Genomic DNA, 22,689 nt, shown 5'->3' with positions numbered 1-22,689 from the left:
ACTGCCATCTGCTGGTTCCCTAGTAAATCACATTAAGCCTGTGGCAAAGAACCTTGGTGTTTGGTTTGATAGTAATTTAAATTTCGAGCAGTACACCACAAAGCTTGTTCAATCATGTTTTTATCAACTTAGAAATATAGCAAAAATTCGATCTACTGTATGTTAACTTTTAAGGACACCGAGACCATTTTACACGCCTTCATCTCATCACTCCTGGATTATTGCAACAGCCTTTTCACCTGTTTAACCCAAAAATCTATTGATCGACTCCAGACTGTCCAGAACTCAGCTGCCAGGCTTTTAACCAGAACAAAGAAATATGACCACATTACTCCTATTTTAGCTTCATTACACTGGCTCCCAGTATGTTTTAGAATTGACTTTAAAATTCTATTGATCACTTTTAAAGCTCTTCATGGCCTCTCGCCTTGTTATATTTCTGACCTTTTAGTCCCATACGCACCAGCACGTACCTTGAGATCCTCGGGCAGAGGTCTGTTGTCTGTTCCAGAGTCTCGACTGAAAACTAAAGGGGACAGAGCGTTTGCTGTCAGGGCCCCGAGGCTCTGGAACAGCCTGCCCGAGGAAATCAGGTCGGCTGAGTCAGTGAACTCTTTTAAGTCCCTTCTTAAAACATACTTTTATAGGAGAGCCTTTCCCGATCTTATTTGACTTTATTTTATTCTATTTTACAAATTTTATATTTATCTTAAACGTGTATTTTAGTCTTTTCAATGTTTTCATGCTTTTATCTTGTATTGTTTTTGTGTTATTGTCTTTGGGTATTATTGTCTTTACACTTTGTAACTTGTATTTGAAAATTGCTCTACAAATAAAGATTATTATTATTATTATTATTATTATTTAGAGATACTATAAGTCATTATTTTAAGACGCTAACACATTATTTAGAGACACTATAAGTCATTATTTAGAGATGCTAGCTCATTAACTCAATATTTAGAGATACTATAAGTCATATTTAGAAATACAAAGTCATTATTTTGAGATACTATTTAAGTCCTTATTTTAAAATACTGTCATTATTTAGATGTGTAAATTCATACATTTGAGAAAGTTTGTCATTAATTTCAGATATTAAGTCAATATTTAGAGAAATATTCTCATTATAATGACTAACAGTATCTCTTTTTTTGTCATCACAGTGGCGGAAATGGGCTTCCATAGCCTTCATGCACGTGTCTGGTGGATCAGCACGAAGCCATACATGAAGTCCCTCTGAAAAGCTGCCACACCCCGTCTGTCCTTCCCAGGCAAAGTTGACGCCCTGCAAACTGTAAGATGACACCGGGCGGGGCTTGCTGTGCGGTCTGAGTGCCTCAGATCGTGGAAAACGTCTGTGCCAGAGCTTGATAATTACGCAAAGCGAGACACTTTAAAACGTAGCTAGAAAGTTTTAAAGCTTCGACCAAACATTAACGTTTCCTAAAAACTTAAGTAGCCGCTAAAGAGGAAAAGCCAACATGAGGCTTTGTTTGAGTGCTTCTGTTTTACTTCTTTTTCTTGTTTCTGGAACTTTAACGCAAGGTAAGCTCATTGGAACACAATTATAGGTTGTGTAACTTAATTATTATAGTATGTATTTTAGACAGTGGTGGACATTCAGATCCTTTAAAGGTACTAATACCACTGTGAAAATACTCTGGTGTAAGTTAGTACTGCATTGAAAGTGTTATGAAAGTAAAGGTATTAAAGTATAATCAGGTAAATTAAATTAGCCTTCTTAAAGCATTAGAAGTACGTTACTCACTGCAGAAAAAATGTCTCCTGTGACTGTTGCTTGTGCGTTTATGGGCTATCATTAGATCATTATTCCTCATGCATTCATGTAAAAGCTGGATTTTACTGCTTTAGTTGTTGAGGTGGAGCTCATTTTGAACTATTTTGTATTCGACTGCAACTTGTAATGATTTTCATTAAGAATTCAGCTGCTGATAATTTTCTCCATTAATCACTTGACTGATTGTAAAAATTCTGAAGTGGAAATGCTGTCACATTTAGGCTACCCAGAGCCCAAAGTAACACCTTCGTAATGCTTAGTTTTATCCAACTAACAGCCCAAACATCAACATTATTAACTTTACATTCAAGTTTTTAAAATAATTAATTTGTGACTTTGGAGCCATGAAATGTTTTTACACAAAAAATTACTTAAATGATCAAAATAGTTGCCAGTTAACTTTGTGTTAACCCACTAATAGTTTCAGCTGTACAGTGTAGAACAGGTACCTCAAATTTGTACTTGAGTACAGTACTTGAGTAATGTACTTAGTTACTGTCTGCCAATGATTGAGGTCTTGCCTTTTAAGGAAAGACGTGTGGCTAAGTTAAGGCAATCCTAAGTATTTCTGGCAGCTAGGGTTATTATATAACCAGGGACATTTTAAATGAGCCCGACAGAAGCTGCAACTTTTGTAGAATTTGCCACAGACCAGTAGCTATGTGGCAGTTAGTAATGTTAGTTAGCTAAATGCCTTTTTCCATCCCGTGCCTCAGCTCACTGAGTTCGGCCAGCTTCACATCCTGAATCCTACACCAGAGCAACAGTTTTAAAGGAAACATGTGTTGGCTTGATTTGAGAGGATCAGGAAGTTATGATCAGTTCAGTTTGACTGCTGATGTGACCGGTCCATTGTGTTGATGTGACACCGGGGTGATTTTATTACTGTTTATTACATGGATTCGTGAGACAGAACCTCCATGTCTGTTCCTGCTCCCCTGTACACTTAGGGCAGAGGGGAATAGGCAAAATTAATTTATAGTAGGGACCACAGAAGAAAAAAATTAAGGAGTGCCTCAAAATTAACTTCACTGTGACAACACTGTGAAACTTTTATTAAAGGCCTAGTCCCAATTAGACGCCTGTCCCTTTTACTTCTCACAACTAAACACAGGTGTCATTTAGACGCCTTTATAGAAGTTCTCTGGATGTTTAAAACCTCTTAAAGTCCATCGGGTCCTTGAGATAGTTCTAAGCTGCTTAGACTGCACAAACAGTTAGATTCTCCACAATTCAATCAATCAGTTAATGTTACGAAAACAATTTAGATTTGGCGATATGGTAAACAAGAGAGACAAAGAAAAAGCCATGTTTTATATTTCTCATCATTGCTGAGCAAGAGTTTTGTGCAAAATGAAGTTAAGGCCTGTTCCAAACGTAGGCAGGGTGAGTTCAGGGGTTGAAGCAAATAGAAACACGGGCTACTAATTGAAGTTTTACGGTATACATTCTGGATGGAGGTCCTTCCAGTGAAAAATCACCCTGTGACGTTGACATTTCAATTGAGTCATTGAGTTTCTCTGAAAAAAAATCATTTGATTGAATTCATTGTTCAAGTTAAATGACCATGACTGAGCCCTGCAAACTCAGTCCCTGTATTCAGCTGAGACTCATTGATTGAACGAGTGAATTAAAACTTGACTTTACCCTGCACACAAGTGCACCATGCTCGAGGTCACACCTGGGGGTCAGGCTTTATTCATAGGGCTGCTGTGGACAGAGAATAGATGTAGGCCGCGCGCTTCATTGTGTTGGGTGACTGGGTTCTTGCAGGCCCGCCAGTCAGATTGTGTAGTTTTTCGGGAGGATAATTGTGTAGACTGTAGAAATATTAAGCATTCTCACTCCTAAGTCGTCACTCATGGACGCTTGGTCAAGACCCCTTGGCGTTGCTTTTTAACGCCTTTTAGCGTGTAGGGCTCCGCGGTCAAGTTAGCAACAATAAATAAGCAGAGTCCTGTTAAACTTTCAAAATAAAACTAGTGTTTAATGTTGTGAAATGTCAGCATTTGGTTAGATCTAGTCATCAAAGCTACTTCGTTACTTACTTGACTCAACTTGCGTTAGTTCAGTAACTTACCTAACTTCACTAAAAACATCAGTGTTGACACAAGAAACAAACTGTTTTGTGGCCCTCTCACTTTCTTACTCTGACTTTTCTGTTATTTATGTCCTGCACCAGCTTATAGCATTCAAAAATGAGTCTACAGGGCTTCCCCCAATGCGTTGTACTATGGAGATAAGGTGCTCCCCATTGGGGGGGTCTTGACCATGCGTCTGGGTGACCACGCCCTTTTTTGGTCTTTTAGGTCAGTTGTTGGAATAAACACCCAATTTCTAGCACTTTGTAAAAATACAAATACAGGTAATTTTTTATTGTGTATTGGACTGGAAACTACTTGTCATGTGTAGATGTTCATTAATGTCCTGTAGGGCTGCACTATGTGGAGAAAAAGTCATATTGCGGTTATTGTGGACAATATTGGGATTTCCAAATAATGGAACAATGCACAAAATACTGACATTTTTAAATGTGTATTTCGCAGCTTGAACAGACAAAGTTAAACAACATTGCGGCTTGTGGCATTAGTATGGTAGGAATATTGAAAGTTTTTATTTGGTGTTACGTACGACATCGAATAGGTCAGGTATTGTAAGAGTAGGTGTTATGAGCTGTAGCTTCAGCCTACTGTAGAACATTTGCTTTGTTGTGTTGTTTACTGTTGTGCTGTTTTGTTGGAAGTGATCACTTATGCTGTTGTATTTTTAACCTAATGGTTTGTAAAAGTACTTCAAGACTTAAATTGGTGAATTTGGTGAAATTGGTGGTTAATTTCATTTTTTGTTTTCCTGTGCGTTTTTTGTTGCTGGAAGGCTTTTGTTGTGAAGTGTTGGTTTCATAGTCAGTCACTGTTTTAAACTGCCTTTTGTTGCATTGGTTTGCTCTTCTGTTTGTGAATAGATAGTGTTAAGCTTGTATCAGGATACATATTGTAGTCTGTGATAATCGCCCACTGACACTGTGAGGTTACTAATACACGAAGCAGAACTCGGGCACGCTGCTGTGTGTTTTACAGCCTCATGTGCAAAGAGTACTGGCAGCTCACTAGTTTCAGTGGTGACTCATGCTTCAAAGCTGCTCAGTGTTTCAGTCAGCGCTGCCATGGCAGCCAGCAAAAACACTGTGACTCCCTGCAACACCCAAACACAGAACACATGTGCTCCACTATGACGGAAAAACTGTGTGGTTGTAGAGTCATAGGTACTCAGAAGAAGAACACTGCAGTTAGTTAGTCAAAACTAACCAATGACTGTGAGTCAGTGGTGACTTTTATGCAGTTCTGTACAGCAGTTTAAGTTGTTGCTACCAGTGTTGATTTGTAATGATGTTCTTCATGTCTTCCACACACAGATTTTGACCTGTTCGATGCTCTTGATGATGTCAGTAAGTGACTTTCTCTGTACTAGGACATTTTACAATCACAACATGTTAATGCCATTTTATCTGTGTCCCTATTCTTAGTTAGAAATGCATGCACTATACAGTCTCTCTATGGTTCAAACAGTTAGTAACCTGACCCGATGCAGACATAAACAAAGTCCTAGGTCAATAAGGTAAGTCTAACTGAGACTGGTAGGGTCTCTGCATCAACTCAGATCATGTGGTGCATCCTAATTACCACATGACCTGATCTGACTGCCATCGGGTTCCTTTCAGATATTTTGTTTTTGCAGAAAATACAGAGTATCACATGTATCTATTTATAATCTAAGTTTGACTCATTATTGACTAAAACGTATTTATTATGTAGGTTATACTTTGACATAGTTGAACAAAAACAAGACCACTTACAAGCTTTTTTTCCCAGAGCTTTCATTCACATCTCATAATCCACTTCAGGGGATGGAGATAGCACCGTTGTCATGACCAGAGGTTACGTTAGACTTCCTCGTTGTCCGACATTAATGATAATGAGACATAATTATACCCTATTTAATAGTTTTTCAAAAACAACTTGATCACACTAACTTTTAATATACAGAATTTACAGATTAAGCATTTCTAAGGGCATGGAGAGAAAATATGAAGGCAAGGCAAGTTTATTTATTAGTTAGTACATTTCAACAACAAGGCAATTTAGAGTACCAGCTAAACAACGAGGTAATGGACGTGATATCAAATTACAGCTGGATGATATGTGGTATCACAAAAAAAAGTTTAATATCTTTCGATATCCATAATTATCACGATAAGTAAGAAATCATTGTTTCTTCCAAGTTTCAAGGCTTATTTTTGCTCCTAAGTGAAAGTAGAAGAAACCTGATGGTTATTGTTTTTTAAACTCTTATTTATGGTCAACCCTTGATGCCAAACAGTGGATCACTTCACAAATCTGAGGTAGAACATTCAAAACCATTATGATAAAATCTTTGTCAACAAATATCTTTAAGTCAAACAGAGTAAAAGCTTTTTCAGTCCTTTTTCCTCAACAGAATGAACATCTTAATAAGAAAAATTAAGTCCTACTTCATGTATGATTCAAGTGAATAAAATCAAACATTTATTTTTTTTATTATATTGCGATAATTATTGTTATTGTTTTATTGTCCAGCCCTATATCACAGACAAGACTACTAGACAAGAGCTAATTAATATGCACACTGCCACTGCGCAGGGGGTCTCCTACAGGTGGTCTACGTGTGGTTGCATGTGAGTTACTTAATAATACGGTAGATTGCCCTTAGACTCAGTCTGTCGGCCTTCGTATTTTTCCGTCATTGTTAAAAAATTGATATAGTAATAATGATCGATCGCCATCGCAACTGAGTAAACTCTTTATCTGCTGAGGAAGACTGTGAGATGTTTATCAAAGTGCCAGAAAAAGCTAGTAAGTGGACCCTAAGTTAACTTTGTTGGTGGAGACGATGCCGGCTAGAAATGTTGACTTGCTGTCAGATAGCAACACTGCTCATTTCTTTTTCTTCCTTAGCACAAAAGCCCAAAGAGATCACGAAGGCTCCAGAGAAACCTAAAGCTGGTGGTGTGTATACTTTTATCTGTTCCAGAATAATAACAGGCTATTAATAAAGATGAGGGGGGTCTGAATTTTAAAAGTTAGGGGGACATTATGCCTTAATGGTTAACAGTACTTTCTTGTGTCCTGGTTGGACAGGATAGTCCAGCTTACTGATCAGATTTATTTTAGCACTAAAAAGACTTTCTTTCCTGAAAGCATTTATTCCTGTACTGGAGAAACCGAAAAGGAAGCTCAATTTCTACAGATTACACACATAGTGATACTGTAACATGCAATATCCGAACATGTCATGTGTGGGTTGTAAAAACCTTTATTTGCAAGAAGTACCAACATATCAGAGTGTTATAGTGCAGGATGTTTCACCACTGTCTCACTCTGAAGTCTAACAGCACCACAGCACTGCACACAGACTACACCATTCATACTGTTAGTTTCCTTTGCGATACACAACTGCAACCAAGATAACACCATGATCCAGATCTAGTCACGCAGAGGTTGGTAAATGCTACTTGTGGTTGTCTGGTTCCTGTTGCATGAGTGCACACACCAGAAAGCGTGCAGTTGCTGTCGTTTGAGCTGTCTATCACCAACTATTGGCCACATTTCCTTGCCTTTTCTGTAGATACTCATGAACCACAGAGGATGAATCCTTGTGTTTTTGATGAGTCCTGGTCTTTTCCCAAGTACACCACTTGTACACAGAAAAATATAAAAAACAACAGGTGTTGTTTGAACTAGTTTTTATAAGACTAGCAGTCGGTGGTTCTCAGAGTCTACAGCCATGTTAGCACCTCTGTGAGGCTGTAGTTTAGCACAGTGGTGCTTTAAGCTAAATGTCTAAACGCTTACATACTCAGCTATGCAGTGCTCACATGTTGATGTAAGAAGGTGTGATGTTTACCATGTTCACCGTCTTAGTTTACCATGTTGTACTGGACACGAAGGACAGCTGAGGCTAATGTGAATGTCAGTGTGTTTTCAGGTATTTAGTCATAAATCAAAGTATTGGACAAATAGAAATTTTGAGCTAGATGAAAATTCAGATTTACCCCATAAACAACAAAGTTATTCCAATTCATCCTTAAATGTTTGTAGAAAATGTCATGGAAATCCATCCAATAGATAACTACTTTGTATTTTTATTTTTTAATGTAACAGTACAGTTTTCTGGACTTATGTATGTGTTTCTTTCTACTTCTCTTCCTCTGCAGGTGAACTAGACCTTTCTGATGCATTTGGACCAGGTAAAATACAGTTTGCAAGTTAAAGCCATTGTTTTTCCTCTGGTATCACTAACAGCTGGTAAAGTGAGACATCTTTATACTGTTGTACTGCTCACTCTTAGCTCCTGGCCTGGTTTAGCTCGTCATGTGATGTAAAGTTAAAAATAAACCAGATGAAAAGAACATGAACAGTTTGAGCTCGAGTCCTGTACCGTTCCAGGACTGGTACCATGGCCAAAGATGCATCAGTTAGTAGTGATCAGTGCTGCAGTTTACTCATCTTTGCCATGGCATGTTCACTTATAGCTACAAGAATTGGCGCTGGAAGATTTAACGAAAAATAGATTTTCCAAGTCAAATGTGATTTGCGAAGACTAGCTAACACATCATATAAAACTGCACTTGACTGTCATGAGTCATGCATAGACTGTATACTGTATTTGCACGCCCACTTTCAGTCAGACAGTACACTATATGGACAAAAGTGCTGCGACAACTACACAGTAGAGGGCCTGGCTCGCAATCTCCATTCTAGTTCATCCCAAAGGTGTTGGATTGGGTTGAAGTCAGAGCTTTGTGCGGGCCAGTCAAGTTTTTCAACACCTAACTGGGAAAACCCTTTCATTATGAAGCTGGCTTTGTACACGGGGGCTTTGTCATGTTAAAACAGGAAGAGGCTGAACTATTGTTTTACATTGTATGCTGTAGCATTAAGATTTCCCTTAACAAAGAGCACACCATTAAACACAGCCCCTCCAAAAAGTAGGCGTTCTGGTACTTTTGTCCATATAGTGTGTGTCACATAATGGAGTCTAATGTATGGAAGCCTGTGGGGGACTATGTTAAAATGGATGAATCCACAATAGCATTATAATTTTACACATATTTTTGTGTTATTTGAATCAAATGAGTTAAAAATTGAGGCGTATGAGGAGTATCTTAATATGTATGTATCATGTTCACTTATTTTAATACTGCATGAATGTTTCAGATTTAACAGTGATTGTTTTAAAAAAGTTTTGTGGTCTCATTTTCCCGCAGATGAGGTAACGACGAAGGCACCCAAGAAACCTAGTTCTGGAGGTTCAGGTAGGGTTCTTCCTTCTTACTTCTTGTGGTTTCTAGCCATGTTGATATTTTTGCTTTTAACTGCTGAGCTTTAGAGCTATTGTTTTTTATGACGTAGGTGAACCAGTCATTTAAATGACATTACTGGGGCACAACTGCGTCGTTGAGGTGTACCACATAAGTGCATCATCCACGATTAGACTCTATTGGATGTTTGGACATTTACACTCCAGCAACCCCAGCTGAACTCATCACCAGAGTTTCATAGGTTACAGTTCAGCGTAAATAGCAACAACATGTGACAGTAGAAAGCTAGCATTAGTTCCAAGGCTGTTGGATTCACATAGATGACACATAAATATAATTTTGCGATTTTTATTTTATTTTAATCATCAATCGTTTTGCTTCTCCAACTCTGCAAGTTAATCAAACAAGCAGGGTTAAACAGGGCTATGTTGGAATGAAGCCTCACTGCTGCACTGTGTGACCATCATAACACCTGTGAGCCTCACTGCTGCACTGTGTGACCATCATGAAACACACTCTGTAGTTTATTCTGACTCACATACACCGTCCCGCTTCCCCAGCAGAACACACACTAGAGCACCACGTGTGGATTCATCCGCCTCTCAATATAGTCCCAAACAAATGCACTATTTCCTCCTGTTTGATAAAAGCTACACTGAGCATCTGCTTAAGCAAAGGACATGAAACTGCACATTTGTGAGTGATTTATTTCTTAGATAAATCAGAGAGCCACAGACAGGAAGTCAGACAGTATTAAGAGATGGACTGAGACTTCCTTGGTTTTAGTATTTTCATTGCTAACAGTAGATAAAACAAGAGCAGGTTTATCTCTCATGCCGCCCAGGTTTTAAACTTACGAGCCTTTTACGCATTCAAGTGAAGAACTATTGTTTTACATTGTATGCTGTAGCATTAAGATTTCCCTTAACAAAGACCACACCATTAAACACCCTCCAAAAAGTAGGCGTTCTGGTCCTTTTTTTCCATATAGTGTGTGTCATATAATGGGTGTGTTATTTGAATCAAATGAATTAAAAATTGACTAGCTAATAAACTAGTTATAAACTTACGAGCCTTTTATGCATTCAAGTGAAGAAAATGTAATGTACATTTTGTGAATTGTATGTGAGTGGAATCACTGTTTTTATGAATTGTGTTGTTGATTATTTTTAAAGATGGTGGAACTTTTGATGACAAAGACTTGTTCGACATTGGTGGTGGTGGGGACTACAAGCCTGATGGAGGCCGGTCAGGAGGTAAGACATCGGCTCTACCCTAAATGTTTCTTCATTTTGATTTGGCTTTAAATTCCTCTGCTGCTGCTCTACGTAGCCTTGTTTCGATGTTTGATTTATCATGTTTCCAATACAATTAACACTTGAGATGGATGAGCACGTGTCTTCATACATACAGTGTTATTTTACTTTGTAGTTCTTTAAGCTGTCACTGAGCAGTTTTTCAAAATTTATTATCAGATGTTTTTGACTTCATTGACATCAGACCCAAAAATTAAACTCTGCTGATGGTTTACACACTGGCACTTTAAGTGGACTTCATGTTATAGTTTAAAGCCCAGAAAACTCTTAACTTGGTTAGAATTCATGGAGTCAAATTTTCTCCCTGGTTATACTTGGGAACCTGCGCAGCAAAGATGGAAAATAGGCAACTATCCGATTGTTTATTGCAACCAGTATGAAAATTACTCAATAGCATGATTAGCCTTCTAGGACAACTTAATTCAAAGGATGAAAGTCACAAAGTATTTCAGCTTGGATTTAGTTTTATGAAAAACCGGCTTGATTCATTTGGTTGGTGAAACCTTACAGCAGTGGTTGGCAACAAGGGGCCCATGCTGAAACTGATCTTAGCCATGAGAGCAACACTTCCTCACATGATCACTTTCTCTTTAGTGATTCTACCTGCAAACAAAAAGTGTGAGAAATTCTTTTTTTCAGCAATGCTTTTTTCAAGTTGAAATGAGAGCTTTTATTTTGAAAAGTTCTGGAGGGCATTCCAGAGAGTCTGTGGCGTGCATGACACACCTCTAAAATAGCCGTCGTGAAATGTGAGATTGGATATCCGTGAATGACAAGCGCAGGAATTTCCTCTGCCTGGGGATGCTGGGGAAATGAAAATCAGCGTCCATAGTATTATTGTGGACCAATAGCACGGACGCACGTGCTTTATTGTGATCATGTGAAAAGATAATGTGGGGATCAAACGCACAACCCGGAAACTGAGAGGCGCATACACTACCAACTAAGCCAACCACACACATGGCAATATTATCTTACATTATCCTTTCCACAGAAACATGTTGTTGGATGTTGTAATAATTCTGCTTAATAAACATACTATAATATTTGGTCACTGGGTGTGGTTTTAACCTTGTTTAGCGTTCTTTCTCTTGTTGTGTCTTGTTGTCCTTCACTACCACTGACTCAACTAAGCTGAGCGCCTCAAGAGAGTGGCACAACATTTAGATACTGTCATGGAAACGCTGACAAACTCTTGATCTGACTGTTGTAGGTGTCATGGTGGTCACGTGCCACTTTTTGATCATATTTTCATGTTGCCCGAAGGGAAGTGAAAACAGTTGGTAGTGTACAATTAAAGAGATGGGAGACTTTGAGTGCTCAGGCTGCTTTCACGCAGGATGATGGGGTTTCACGGCATGTGCCTTTCTGTAAAAGCAGATTTTGGCTGCTTGCAGAAACATCCGATCTTTGTCAGACGTGTTTTGTGTGTGTGTGAACGTGCAGAACACAATAAAGAACTGTACTATACAAAGCATCTACACAATTGGACACATTGTGGGGCTGAAATGAGATATAAATTCTGTATTTAGAGACCCTACTGGTGACCCATTTACTCCAGATCATGAAGTAAATATCACATTAATCTTTCTCCTACCATAGTGTTATAACCAGCAGTTGGTTTATAGTTTCCGAAACTTTCAAGTGTAGTTTTTGTTTAGCTTTTGTTTGAGTTGCATTATTGTACGATTGTTGTTTAATTTATGTCCCTAAATTGAGTTGAGACTCAAGATTTAGGATTCAAGCACTTTATTGACTGCAAGATTTCCGTTACAAGACAGCAAGTGGTGTAGTCTGAACAGCACAAGTCGTGTAGTCTGCGCGAGGTTTTACAGTACTTACTTCAAAATGTCCCGGTTCAGACAATTTATTATCCTTCAGATTCCTTCTATCTGTGAACACAGATTCCCTTCCCAAAAATACCCTCCCACATAACCCTGGAGAGGTCCATAAACTACAAATACAGTAAATAATGAGTTCTGGATGTTAAAGGTTAAACATTCTCATTGTGACCGCAGACGCAGACGCTGCTTGTTATTTTGGAAAATCTTGTCTTTGTGTCTCTATACTGTTGTTTAGTCAGAGCATGGAAGTAATTAGTTGTTCTTCTACTAAGGGAAAGGGAAAAAACCCACAGGCTCTCCAGTGGAATGAGAGCCACAGATCAGATTGTGCATGAAGGGGCAGCTACAGAAACATGCTATTAACTGCAGCTTCCTGATCCCAGAACGTCTCTGCTGGGATTTTACCCATCAACTTGTAGAGGAAGCACGGTGACGAGACAGTTGCACTGCTCTGTTGTGTCCATTTCTCTATAGAGAGCCATTGCAAATCTGTAACAGCCAGATTTTCACTACTGCCTCCTCTCGGGACTCAAAACTTTTCCAGTTTGACTTTTCTTCTTTTTCTTTTTGAATCCAGGCCGTGCAGTGGACCCAGGCCACGATCCTCAGGGTACGTTTTCATTCTTATATACTTTATTCTGCTGTAGTTTGAAATTCATTTAAGTAAATAAAGAAGAGCAAAAATGCACTGACAGCAAGCCGAGAATGACGCTTGGGTTCCTGAAGCGTCCGTGCAGGTTCTGCTGACGTCTATATCAAACCTGCTAAACATCAGCATGTTAACACCGGGAGCATGTTAGCATTAGCATTTGGATCAAAGCAAGAAAGGTTTCGGGACTGGACTCCAATTAAGATCTAACAAAAAGAGCTTGCATTATGGGAAATGTGGGATCATGTGTTTTGGGAGCTTGACCTATACTAAGGACTGAAAGTCTTGCATATTAGCTTTTATCACTTTAAAAATCATAAACATTGATTGATTTGCCTTCTTTGTTCCTCACAGGTGGTGCTGATCAGCCTCAAGGTAAATCCGTCTCTGATATTGTTCTGTGCTCTTCTGGTTCTGCTTCCTGTCTTTGTGTCTGCGATCTGTCACTGTCAGTGAGGCATTGTGACGTCTCCCCTGCAGAATTGATCTGACCTCGAGCTCTTGTTGGGTACATTCCTGTTTCCTGCATTAGAGGAAGTTGGTGTTCAAGGCTTCTGTTTTGTAGCTGATCCAACGGTCGGATCGCGTTTTATTTCTTCCACATGCCGTCGTCACATATTGATTAATCGTTGTGCTTGTGGCTTTGAAAGCAGCTCATTACCTCGTCTTTTCGTCAGACTCTATTTGTAGCATCTTGATATAGTAATCGTGAGCTGGATCGCTAAGATTTGATAAGTTGCATTTAGTTTAACTTTACCAGACGAAACGGGCGTCTCTGAGGATCGGTTGATCCTTTGCTCGGTTTCATACTGGTATATACTCATATTGGTACCCTCAGTCTGGTTTCCTTGGCTAAAACCCTGCTACGATTGTGTGTCGTTGCAGATCCAGACCTTCTGTGGGGCCAAATCCTGAAGATGCTAAATGCTAACATTCCAGAGGAATTCTATATGTGGATGTCCAACTTTAAGCAAACATTAACGTCTGTGTTAGAGAGGGCCATGGACCTGCTACAAGCTGCGCCATGAGCCGTCAGTCCGTTTCTGTTCTGATTGGCTCTCAGGTCTTCCAAGTGTTTTGTTCTGATGGACTAAATAGCAGGGTGTTGGAAAAGTGAAGAATCGGAGAGGAATCGTGTTTTTCTAGAGGAAAGCAAGATCGTGGTCATTGGGATACTTTTTACTCTTGAGTTATTCTGTTGCAGAGCCAAAACATTCTCACTCTCAACTCGTCACAAACGGACACTTGGTCAAGACCCCTTGGTGTCGCTTTTCAACACCCCTTGTGTGTCGTTTTTGGACCTGCGGTCAAGTTAGCAACAGTGAACATGCAACGGGAACGCCGCAATTTGGTAATTTAAGGCATCAAAACATCTTGGTGAGGTTTAGGAAAAGGTCATGGTTTTGGGTTAAAAAAAAAAAAAACATACTTAAGTTTTAGTAACTTCACTGACGTTACTTGCGTAACTTACATAACACACATCACTAAAAAGTCCAGTTTCTGGCCCACCCGTCCACCACAACCACCTCCTTACTGTGACATTTCTGTTATTTATATCTTACACCGGCTTTTAGCATTTATAACTGATGCTACAGAGCTTCCCCCACAATATTAACACTAAGGGGCTTCCCAGTGCCTTACAAAGTGATGGGTCTTGACAATGCGTGCATGTGATGATTTGAGAGTGAGAACGCGTTGGCAGACCAGCTCTAAATGTTGGATTGATGTGGGTTTTATTGTGTTTGGGTGTGTACAAATATTCCATTTATGCTGTAACTCTCCACCCAGCTTTCCTGCTCAGGGAATGCCGTGACTCATCGGTATGTTGTCAGTTTACACCATTAATGTTGCAGGGGAGTGTGAACTTTCTTTTAATATATGGTGCAGAAGATACCACAAATGTATTACCGGGCCTGGTGGTTTTCTGAATATACAATGAGTTTTGTAGGTCATTGTTAGTACTACATAAAGCTCCCATGAAGTGTCTGATTTGATGAGTTACTGGATAGAGCGATGTGACTCCCTGGTACTGGATAATAAGAAACATCTGTTCTCTTAAAGTTTATGTACAGGAGTTTTTAAGTACTTAAAGACTTCCAAACAAATATATTTTAGTAACCTTGCAGAAAATAGCATTATGTTTGCATCTTTAGAAGTCTTTGTCTGTGAGTGCTTCTCAGTTGTCATCACTTCATGCCAGGACACGCCTGGTTGCAAACACCTTGGAGCTCCCTCAGGCGTGCAGGGTGCACACATTCTTAACATAGCCAGTAATCAAACGACCTCCGAAATGGTCTTCCTTCCCATTTAAAATCATCTCGTTGTCTTAACTTTTAGATATTTGATCAGATGGTGGTTTATCGCCCTCGGCACCTTTTTAGCTTCTGAGTTGTTCTTTGTGTACTCTTTGGTAGCTGGCAGTGTATTTATTTTTGGTGGGTTCTTTGTAGTTAAAGCTTTTCTTATGTTTGGCCTTGAGTCTATGTGTAATGAACATGAATAAAACAAAGCTCTGGAACAGTGTTTGATGTATGATCCATGCGAGGCTGGACTGACTGATTGCACTACAAACGCACAAAAAAACTAAAACTGCTAAAAGCCTTGTAGGGGCTCCTAATTTTTTCCTGATATTTTTTTCCTGTCTTGGTTTAGTGTTAATACTTTAATATTTCAGTTGAACTCTTTAAATTTGATTGATGCAATTTGTGTAAAAAAAAAAATCTCCTGGGGCTGAAACAAACAATTCTTTTCATTATCGATTAATATGTCGATTATTTTCTCGATTAATTGATTAGTCGTTAGGTCCAGAAAATTGTGATAAATGTCGATCAGTGTTTCCCAAAGCCCAAGGTGACGTTCTCAAATGTGCTGTTTTGTCCAAAACCAAACAAAAGAGATTCACTTTACTGTCACCTAAAAATATTCACATTTGAGAAGCTCAAATCACATAATTTCAATGTTTCTTTCAAAAAGGTCTTAAAGCGATCCATTAATTATCAAAATAATAGACAACTAATCGATTACTTAATACTGCAGCTCTACTTGTCAGGGTCAACATATCCATAAATCTGCTTAGAAGACAAAAAATATGATCCTCAAATTCAATTCTTTCCTGATAAGGAACATTTTCGTCAGCATCAGTTGTAATCTACTTTGCATGTTGCTTCCCATGGTTAGTGCAAACAGGAACTGCAGGTTCACCAAAATGTAAATAAATATAGACTAAAAATGCCCAAGGTGAAGCCCACACCTAGCTCACTTAACTACATGTCAACACTATGTTTCCTGTTTGCCTCCTTTCACCTGCATGATGGGAACTTTAGTTCCAATACATGTTTATTATTATGTATTAATATTGTGTGTGTGTTCATAACAATACAATACTATATATAATATACAATGGAAATGGAAGAGAATACTGTTATATTGAAAATAATAAGTTATATAATAAACTTCTTATACTAGTACTAATAATAAGACTGGTAATATATAGTTTGGGACAAGGTGCAACTGTAAGTTTGTGTTACGGTGTGCAACATTAAGCCAAACACTGGGTCTGAAATGGAAATGACATTCACTGCCTGCTAGTCCTTTACTCACGATGCAGTACTGACAGTTTTTCCCGACGCTGCCGACAGTTTACCCACGGGAGCCGAGTTCAGAGATTGACAGTGACGCTGCCCTCCATTCGTATGCAGATGTGTGTTGAAAACCAGTTGACATAGACATAAAACCATAACATTTTCAAGGTTTTCTTTTCATAAAGTACCACTGAAATTTCAATAGATGACATTTCTGTGTACTAACTCATCCTGGAGGTAACATGTGGTGGCTTGTAGATAACGAGTGAAATCATCTGAGGGTGCAGAGGGTTAATAAATGCGTGATCATTTTTATCTTTAACAGTAGACAGGATAGGATGCACCCCTTAGCTTTAAGCCGGCCCCTGGACCCTTTTAGGTGTCCTGCAAAAAGAACACAGTCCACATGCTGCCCAGCATTCTCCGGCATTAAGTCGTGCTGTCGGCTGGCATCCCGTGCTTCTCTTTTCTGTTTTTACGCCCTACTCTACTACACTGTCACAAGACACCTTTCCTCCACTCATGACTCACTGTGGTTTTAAAGTCATGCCAGGCGTATTATTCATGCAGCCAGTGTGTTTCAGTTCCTTTGTGTGCTGCCTCTGAGCCCCGCCCCACCCTGGAGGGTGGCTGCGTTCTGTTTTCAATGCAGCATTTTTGGATCTCTTGTGTCTTATATTCCTGCGTTAGTTTCACCGCTGACTGATTCTCCTCTTTGTCTTTGTGTTGCTTATGTTCAACTTTCATATAATTTGACTTCAGTTTCTCCTTTCGTTGTGTCCTGCCAGTGCAAAGTTCATCAAAGGTTATTGGCCGCCGCCTGGTGGAAGTCTGAGGTTATGGCCGTTCACAGTTTTGGAACCGTGTTGGAACTCTTATCAACTTTATATCGCAGCATTACAGTTAAGAATGCTATTAAGATAACGTTTAGGAGGGGAAAAGTTCCTAAAAGCTCCTGTGTTGGTCCCTTGACCAAGCTTTCGAGTGATCACATGATTAATCACATTTATCCTCAGAGCTCGTCACAAGGATTGTTCATTTTTAAGTTAAATTTATTAGTTTGTTTGTTTGGACCTTTTTACCAGGCAGGTCAGTTAAAAAACAATTATTAATTCTCCTTCTCCGGCCTGGTCGGAGGTTAAAAAATGCCTCCAATAGGGAAGAGATGTAGGGATTAAATCAAAATACATTATTAATATACTATAGATTAACAATATCAACCAAAAGCCTTAAAAACAGTCACATAAAAACAACACCAAACCATGAAACAGCTATCATAAAAACCCAGAAGAAAGTGGAGCAGCACAGTGATCTGCAATCAACAGGCGAACTGATCACTGGTTCACAGCCGCCCTGAACTGTGGACACGCAAGGTATTTCAGGTGCAGCTGGGCTAGAAGCGGCTGCAAATAGCAAAGCTAAAACGACTACCATGCCCAAACCTTTAGATGAATACAGGCCCAGAACAGACTGACTGAACTGTAAACAAACTTTGAGTTTGCTATATGAAAGCGCAGTCTGCTGTAACCGTCAGGTGTGTGTGTGTGTGTGTTTTGTCCTGCATTAGCTGAATCTGGGAAGATCGCAGGAATTGCGAGTGCCATAGGAGTCGCTCTGTTGGGAGCAGCATCCAGTTACTTTGCTTACCAGAAGAAAAAGCTCTGCTTTAAGCTGCAGGGAGGTCAGTATGTTTTTTTTTTAACGCATCAACACTTGATGTTTTTAGAAGGCCATGAGGCACAAATCAAAGGAAGTGTTATAGTGTTGTCACAGCAGAAATGTTCTTTATTTAGGTGCAGATCCAGAGAGCGGTAAAGAGCAGCATGGTACTCAGTCTGATCCTCAAGGTAGGTTTCTTTTTCTTTTTTTTATTGAAATGAATTAAAAATCTTCTGATACTTACTGTAAAGACATGTTTTTGCTTACAAAATAAGTGGGTGACAAATGAAAGTAAAACCAGACAGAATCCTGCAAAGAACTCAGTGGGAGCTCTGCTGCAGGGACAAACAGCATGCTGTCTTAACACGTTACTTCAAAATCTCTCATAGGTGTTAAGTTGGGTTGAGAACTGGTGACTTTGAAGGCCATAGCATATGATTCGCAACATCATGTTCACACTCATCAAACCCTTCAGAGATCCCTGGGTGGGTGCCCTTTGAACCCGCCCTCGGTCAGGGTCAGATATTTTCCTCCGGTCATCTTGACGTTGACCAGGCCTGTGTTGAGCCTTTTTCTATGTGTCGCAGAGGATGGAAGGATGATGTTTGCTGGATTTTATCTCAAACATCTACACTCACTATTACCAACTAGATGTCGTAAGGCTCGTGATGGAAAAAGCGTCTACATCATTTATAATCATTCAGTAAAAGTAGGTAGTAGTTAATTACAAGTAAAACTCCTGCATTTAAAACCTTACTTGGGTACAAGTACAGAATTATTAGCAGCTAGATGTACTCAGAGTATCAGAAGACCAGATTAGCTTGTCAGTGTATTATTGATTTCTGATCATTCCTGATGCATTAATGGCTGAGCCAGATTCTAAAGTTGGAGTTGGAGCTGATTTAAACTACTTAATTCATTATAACATCATAAAAGTGGATCATATTCAAACTCCCCTTTGTGGTGAAGGAGAAGTAATAGGCACCAAGTACCTCAAAGTGGTAGGACAGAACATAAGTATGTGTTTCGGGTCAACCCATCTGTTAAATGATCCATAGGATGCCAGGAGGTTAATGCTGTCACTGAAGCATACACTTTGTCGCAGCACAGTATCCGTGAGGTGACGCTTAGTAAACAAACCAAATCCAAATGTGTGCGTAGCCTGACATCAGGTGGTCAGCAGCGGGTAGTGAGCTGAGCGCCTGCTCTCCACAGACTGGGGTTTGGGGCTTTAGGGACTCTTGAATCCAGTCAGACTCTCTGCGTTCAATGTTCTGTTCTTTCAAATTTCAGTTTTCAGCAACCTGCTCAAGTCATCCTAAACCCCTCCTGCACCCACAAGACAAGTCAGTGGCCTTCTCCACAGAACTCAACTTCATCATCTTCCAGTCAGCTGTCATTTGTCGTCTTTGGTCAGAAAATTAGACTCTCTCTGGGTCTTACTGTAGTTTAAACCATAAATACAACTTAAACTGAAAATAAAGTTAGTTAGAAATATCGTTTATTTTCTTTTGATTTTTAACAAAACTTAAATCCTAGATGTTGTTCAGTGATGATTTCAACAGGCAGTGGTTTTGCACAGAGCTTAGTTTGTGTGGAACTTCTTCTGTAAACATGAATACGTTGTGTTGTTTTGTCTTTTAAACTCTGACACTATAGGTTTTGCAAATAAATATGTGTGATTAGTTTAACATAGTTGCTCCTGGGTGGGGTTTACTGCATCATACAAGTGGAATAAAAAGAAAAGATTCTCTCCTGTGATGGTCCAAACTGAAACCTGAGCGGACCCCACCCAGCTGGCATCTAAGAAGGATCCTGAGGTATTTTGGCTTAGAACGGATGTCAAGTATTTTCTTTAGCACCTTAAATCCTAAAGGGTTTGTTCCCCCAAACCAGGTGATTTGCTCAGGTGTTGAGATATTTTCTTTTACTTTTTTTTTGTGAACCAACCATTTAATGCAGAGTCTGCCTTAACCGTGTACCGTAAATTCTCAAATAGAAGCCTTTACTCAAGTAACGACGAGGGGCGTGGCCAGCGCAAACAAATCAAGGCTGTTAAATAACTTGTACCTGCACCCTGGTGGCTCACATGTCATGTCATACTCACCTTCCCGCTGCTCTGTGTCTATCACAAAGTCACTAATTCACTCCAATGACTTCTACTTTTTTTGTCGTTAAGCGACTGTCAATGAAAGTGAAGACTTCTTCCTGCAGATGTTTCAAACTAAACCCAAGGCAGTGATGGAGGGAAATCATTAGTGATTCAAAACATTATTTCTATTGGGTCAGAGAAGCTCAGAGAAACAGAGTGGTGAGATTGACATGGCTGTGAAAACACGGAGGAAGTGACGAGTTCGGCACAAAACGACAAATTCCTGAAACACAGTAAAATTAAAGCCTCTTTCAGATGAAGGTCAGGTTCTATCTGCAGTTGAGGCAGCTATTTGAGAATTTACAGTTATCCTATCTACAGCAAAACACAAGTGTTTTAAGTTGTTGTGTTGACATGATCATCATAGAGCTGGATCTGAATCCAGCAGAAGGAGCTTTAATTAATATGAAATGCTGATTGTGATGCGAGCAGATGGAGTTTATGAAACACAAAGCCGACACATCTAATAAATTGTACACAATGTTAGTGAGGTGTCATTGGAAGTGAGATGGCTTATCATGTAAATGTAACTTACAGTACAGGAATCCGCTTTTTGTTTGTCGTCATGTTGGGGATTGAGCCAACATAAGTCTACTGCAAAATACATTTTCTCTCTGTGATTTGATTCCTTCTTTAAATCAAATTTTCTTAAAGCTGCAGTAATCAGTGTTTTTTATATTAACAGCGATTAAAGTGACAATGTGAAATGTGGTGCTTGTAAACCCACAGATAATTCCCCTTTTTATTTAGCTTGTTAATTTGGTTTTAAGGCCCAGGAATATTTCTCATCAAAGTTAGCAACTAGCTGGTGTGCACACAGAGCATTTAGAAGATGAAGAGCCAGATATGAGTTACATTCAGCAAGCAGACACAAACGCAATTCTGATGTTGCTCTCTGTGTACTCAGTGTGTAAATAGTCAACTAACATCTTATCCAGAACCGCTTTATAGGTTTAAATGATGTGTTCCACTGCCCTCTAGTGATCAAAAATAATTAATGCAAGTGAAACATGAAACCATCAAAACTTGTTACTACAAACTTCTTGAAACAAGATGATTTTTGTCGGACAGGTTGTCATATTTAGACTTTTTGGAATCGAAATATTGGACAGAAATGACCTGATCTTTTGCAGTCCGCGTATTTGATCAGTTTTATTACTCGGCTTTTAATCACTTTCTGCTTGCCTTTGTAGAGGAGTAACGCTCTTTCATCCACAATTATGATCATCAACAAGTACTCTGCATTGTGTTATTCATGGTCGTTCTCTCAGACTCGCCCATGTGTCATCATTTTATGAGCACATAAAGTAGCTATAATCACATCAGAACGATTGTATCAGAGGATTCTGATTAGTATGATGGTAAAATATTCAAATTAATTGCACCGTTGAGAGCTGTAAATACTTAAAAATAATGTGTATAGATGCCTGCTGACCTTTGCTTTAGGCTTGATGCTGCATTGTGCTTTGGATCTCAGTTTGAAGTGCATTTTTTGGAGACTTTTGTATTAGAATTTATCTCAGTTTTACAAGCATAGACTTAAGCCGGGTATATTACATCTGATGATTGGATCAATGTTACTTTTGTGAGTGGATTTAAAGTGTGTGTACATGTTTTAATAAAAGTTGTGTTTTACAGTTGATCTGTTTCGTCATGGCCCGCTTCCCCATTTAATTCTTGACCTCAAGATGAGCAAGTATGACCAATGTTGTGAATTAAGTGGTAATTATTTTCTATAAATAGATCATAGGGATCCAACTGCATGTATGTATGTATGATCGAAATATGTTTGTGCACAGTAAAAGCACGTCAAATCATGCACTTTGTTTCAGCGGGGTTTAATCCAGTCAAAGCAAAGTAAACTTCATTTGTTTTCTTCCGAACATTTGACCAATGTGACTCGCTATGATAAATATTTGTGGTATGCTTATTAGTCATTAATATTCAGATAATCAATACATGCTGATAGTGGTGTTTTAAATAATTTGTGCTTTATTGTCTGACAATAATCAATTCAAAACTATTTTAGTTATAGTTAGTTATAGAGTTAAACCCATCTGTAGTGAACCTACAATATGTTTCTGAAATTATTAATATTAATACTTGAGCATGCTTTAATTTCTTGTTCAAATGGGGCACCACCCAGCATCACCGTTTATTCAAGTGGCTAGGAATCCTTTGGTATACTATAATAATTAAAACAATCAGTTACTGATAATCAGTCAGTAACTGATAAATCTGGTCAGCTAAATGAATGAATATAAATAAATGCAAATGTAAAAATATCGCCAGGCGCCATCTTGATTATTGTGCAATACCTGGGAGAAGTG

At 39.0% G+C, this 22,689-nt stretch overlaps 1 protein-coding gene across 2 annotated transcripts; it reads left to right on the top strand.

Moving 5' to 3' along the window:
* The first annotated feature begins 1,293 nt into the window (after positions 1-1,293).
* On the top strand, positions 1,294-21,999 carry cd99 (CD99 molecule). 2 transcript variants are annotated; one of them, XM_046052697.1, is made up of 11 exons: positions 1,309-1,548; positions 5,214-5,246; positions 6,793-6,843; positions 8,052-8,084; positions 9,105-9,152; positions 10,334-10,414; positions 12,896-12,928; positions 13,322-13,342; positions 18,116-18,229; positions 18,342-18,395; positions 19,501-21,999. In XM_046052697.1, the coding sequence occupies exons 1-11, from the start codon at positions 1,485-1,487 to the stop codon at positions 19,527-19,529; spliced, it is 561 nt and encodes a 186-aa protein (XP_045908653.1). In that variant the 5' UTR covers positions 1,309-1,484; the 3' UTR covers positions 19,530-21,999. The 2 variants fall into 2 exon arrangements, with proteins under 2 accessions (XP_045908661.1, XP_045908653.1); XM_046052705.1 differs by lacking the exons at positions 18,116-18,229; positions 18,342-18,395; positions 19,501-21,999 and adding an exon at positions 13,853-15,485 and having other exon boundaries at positions 1,294-1,548.
* Positions 22,000-22,689: the final 690 nt, after the last annotated feature.

This window comes from Micropterus dolomieu, linkage group LG01, assembly GCF_021292245.1.
Source record: "Micropterus dolomieu isolate WLL.071019.BEF.003 ecotype Adirondacks linkage group LG01, ASM2129224v1, whole genome shotgun sequence".
Lineage (NCBI taxonomy): Eukaryota > Metazoa > Chordata > Actinopteri > Centrarchiformes > Centrarchidae > Micropterus > Micropterus dolomieu.
Note: the sequence above shows the minus strand (reverse complement) of the source record. Positions and strands in the feature narration are given on the sequence as shown.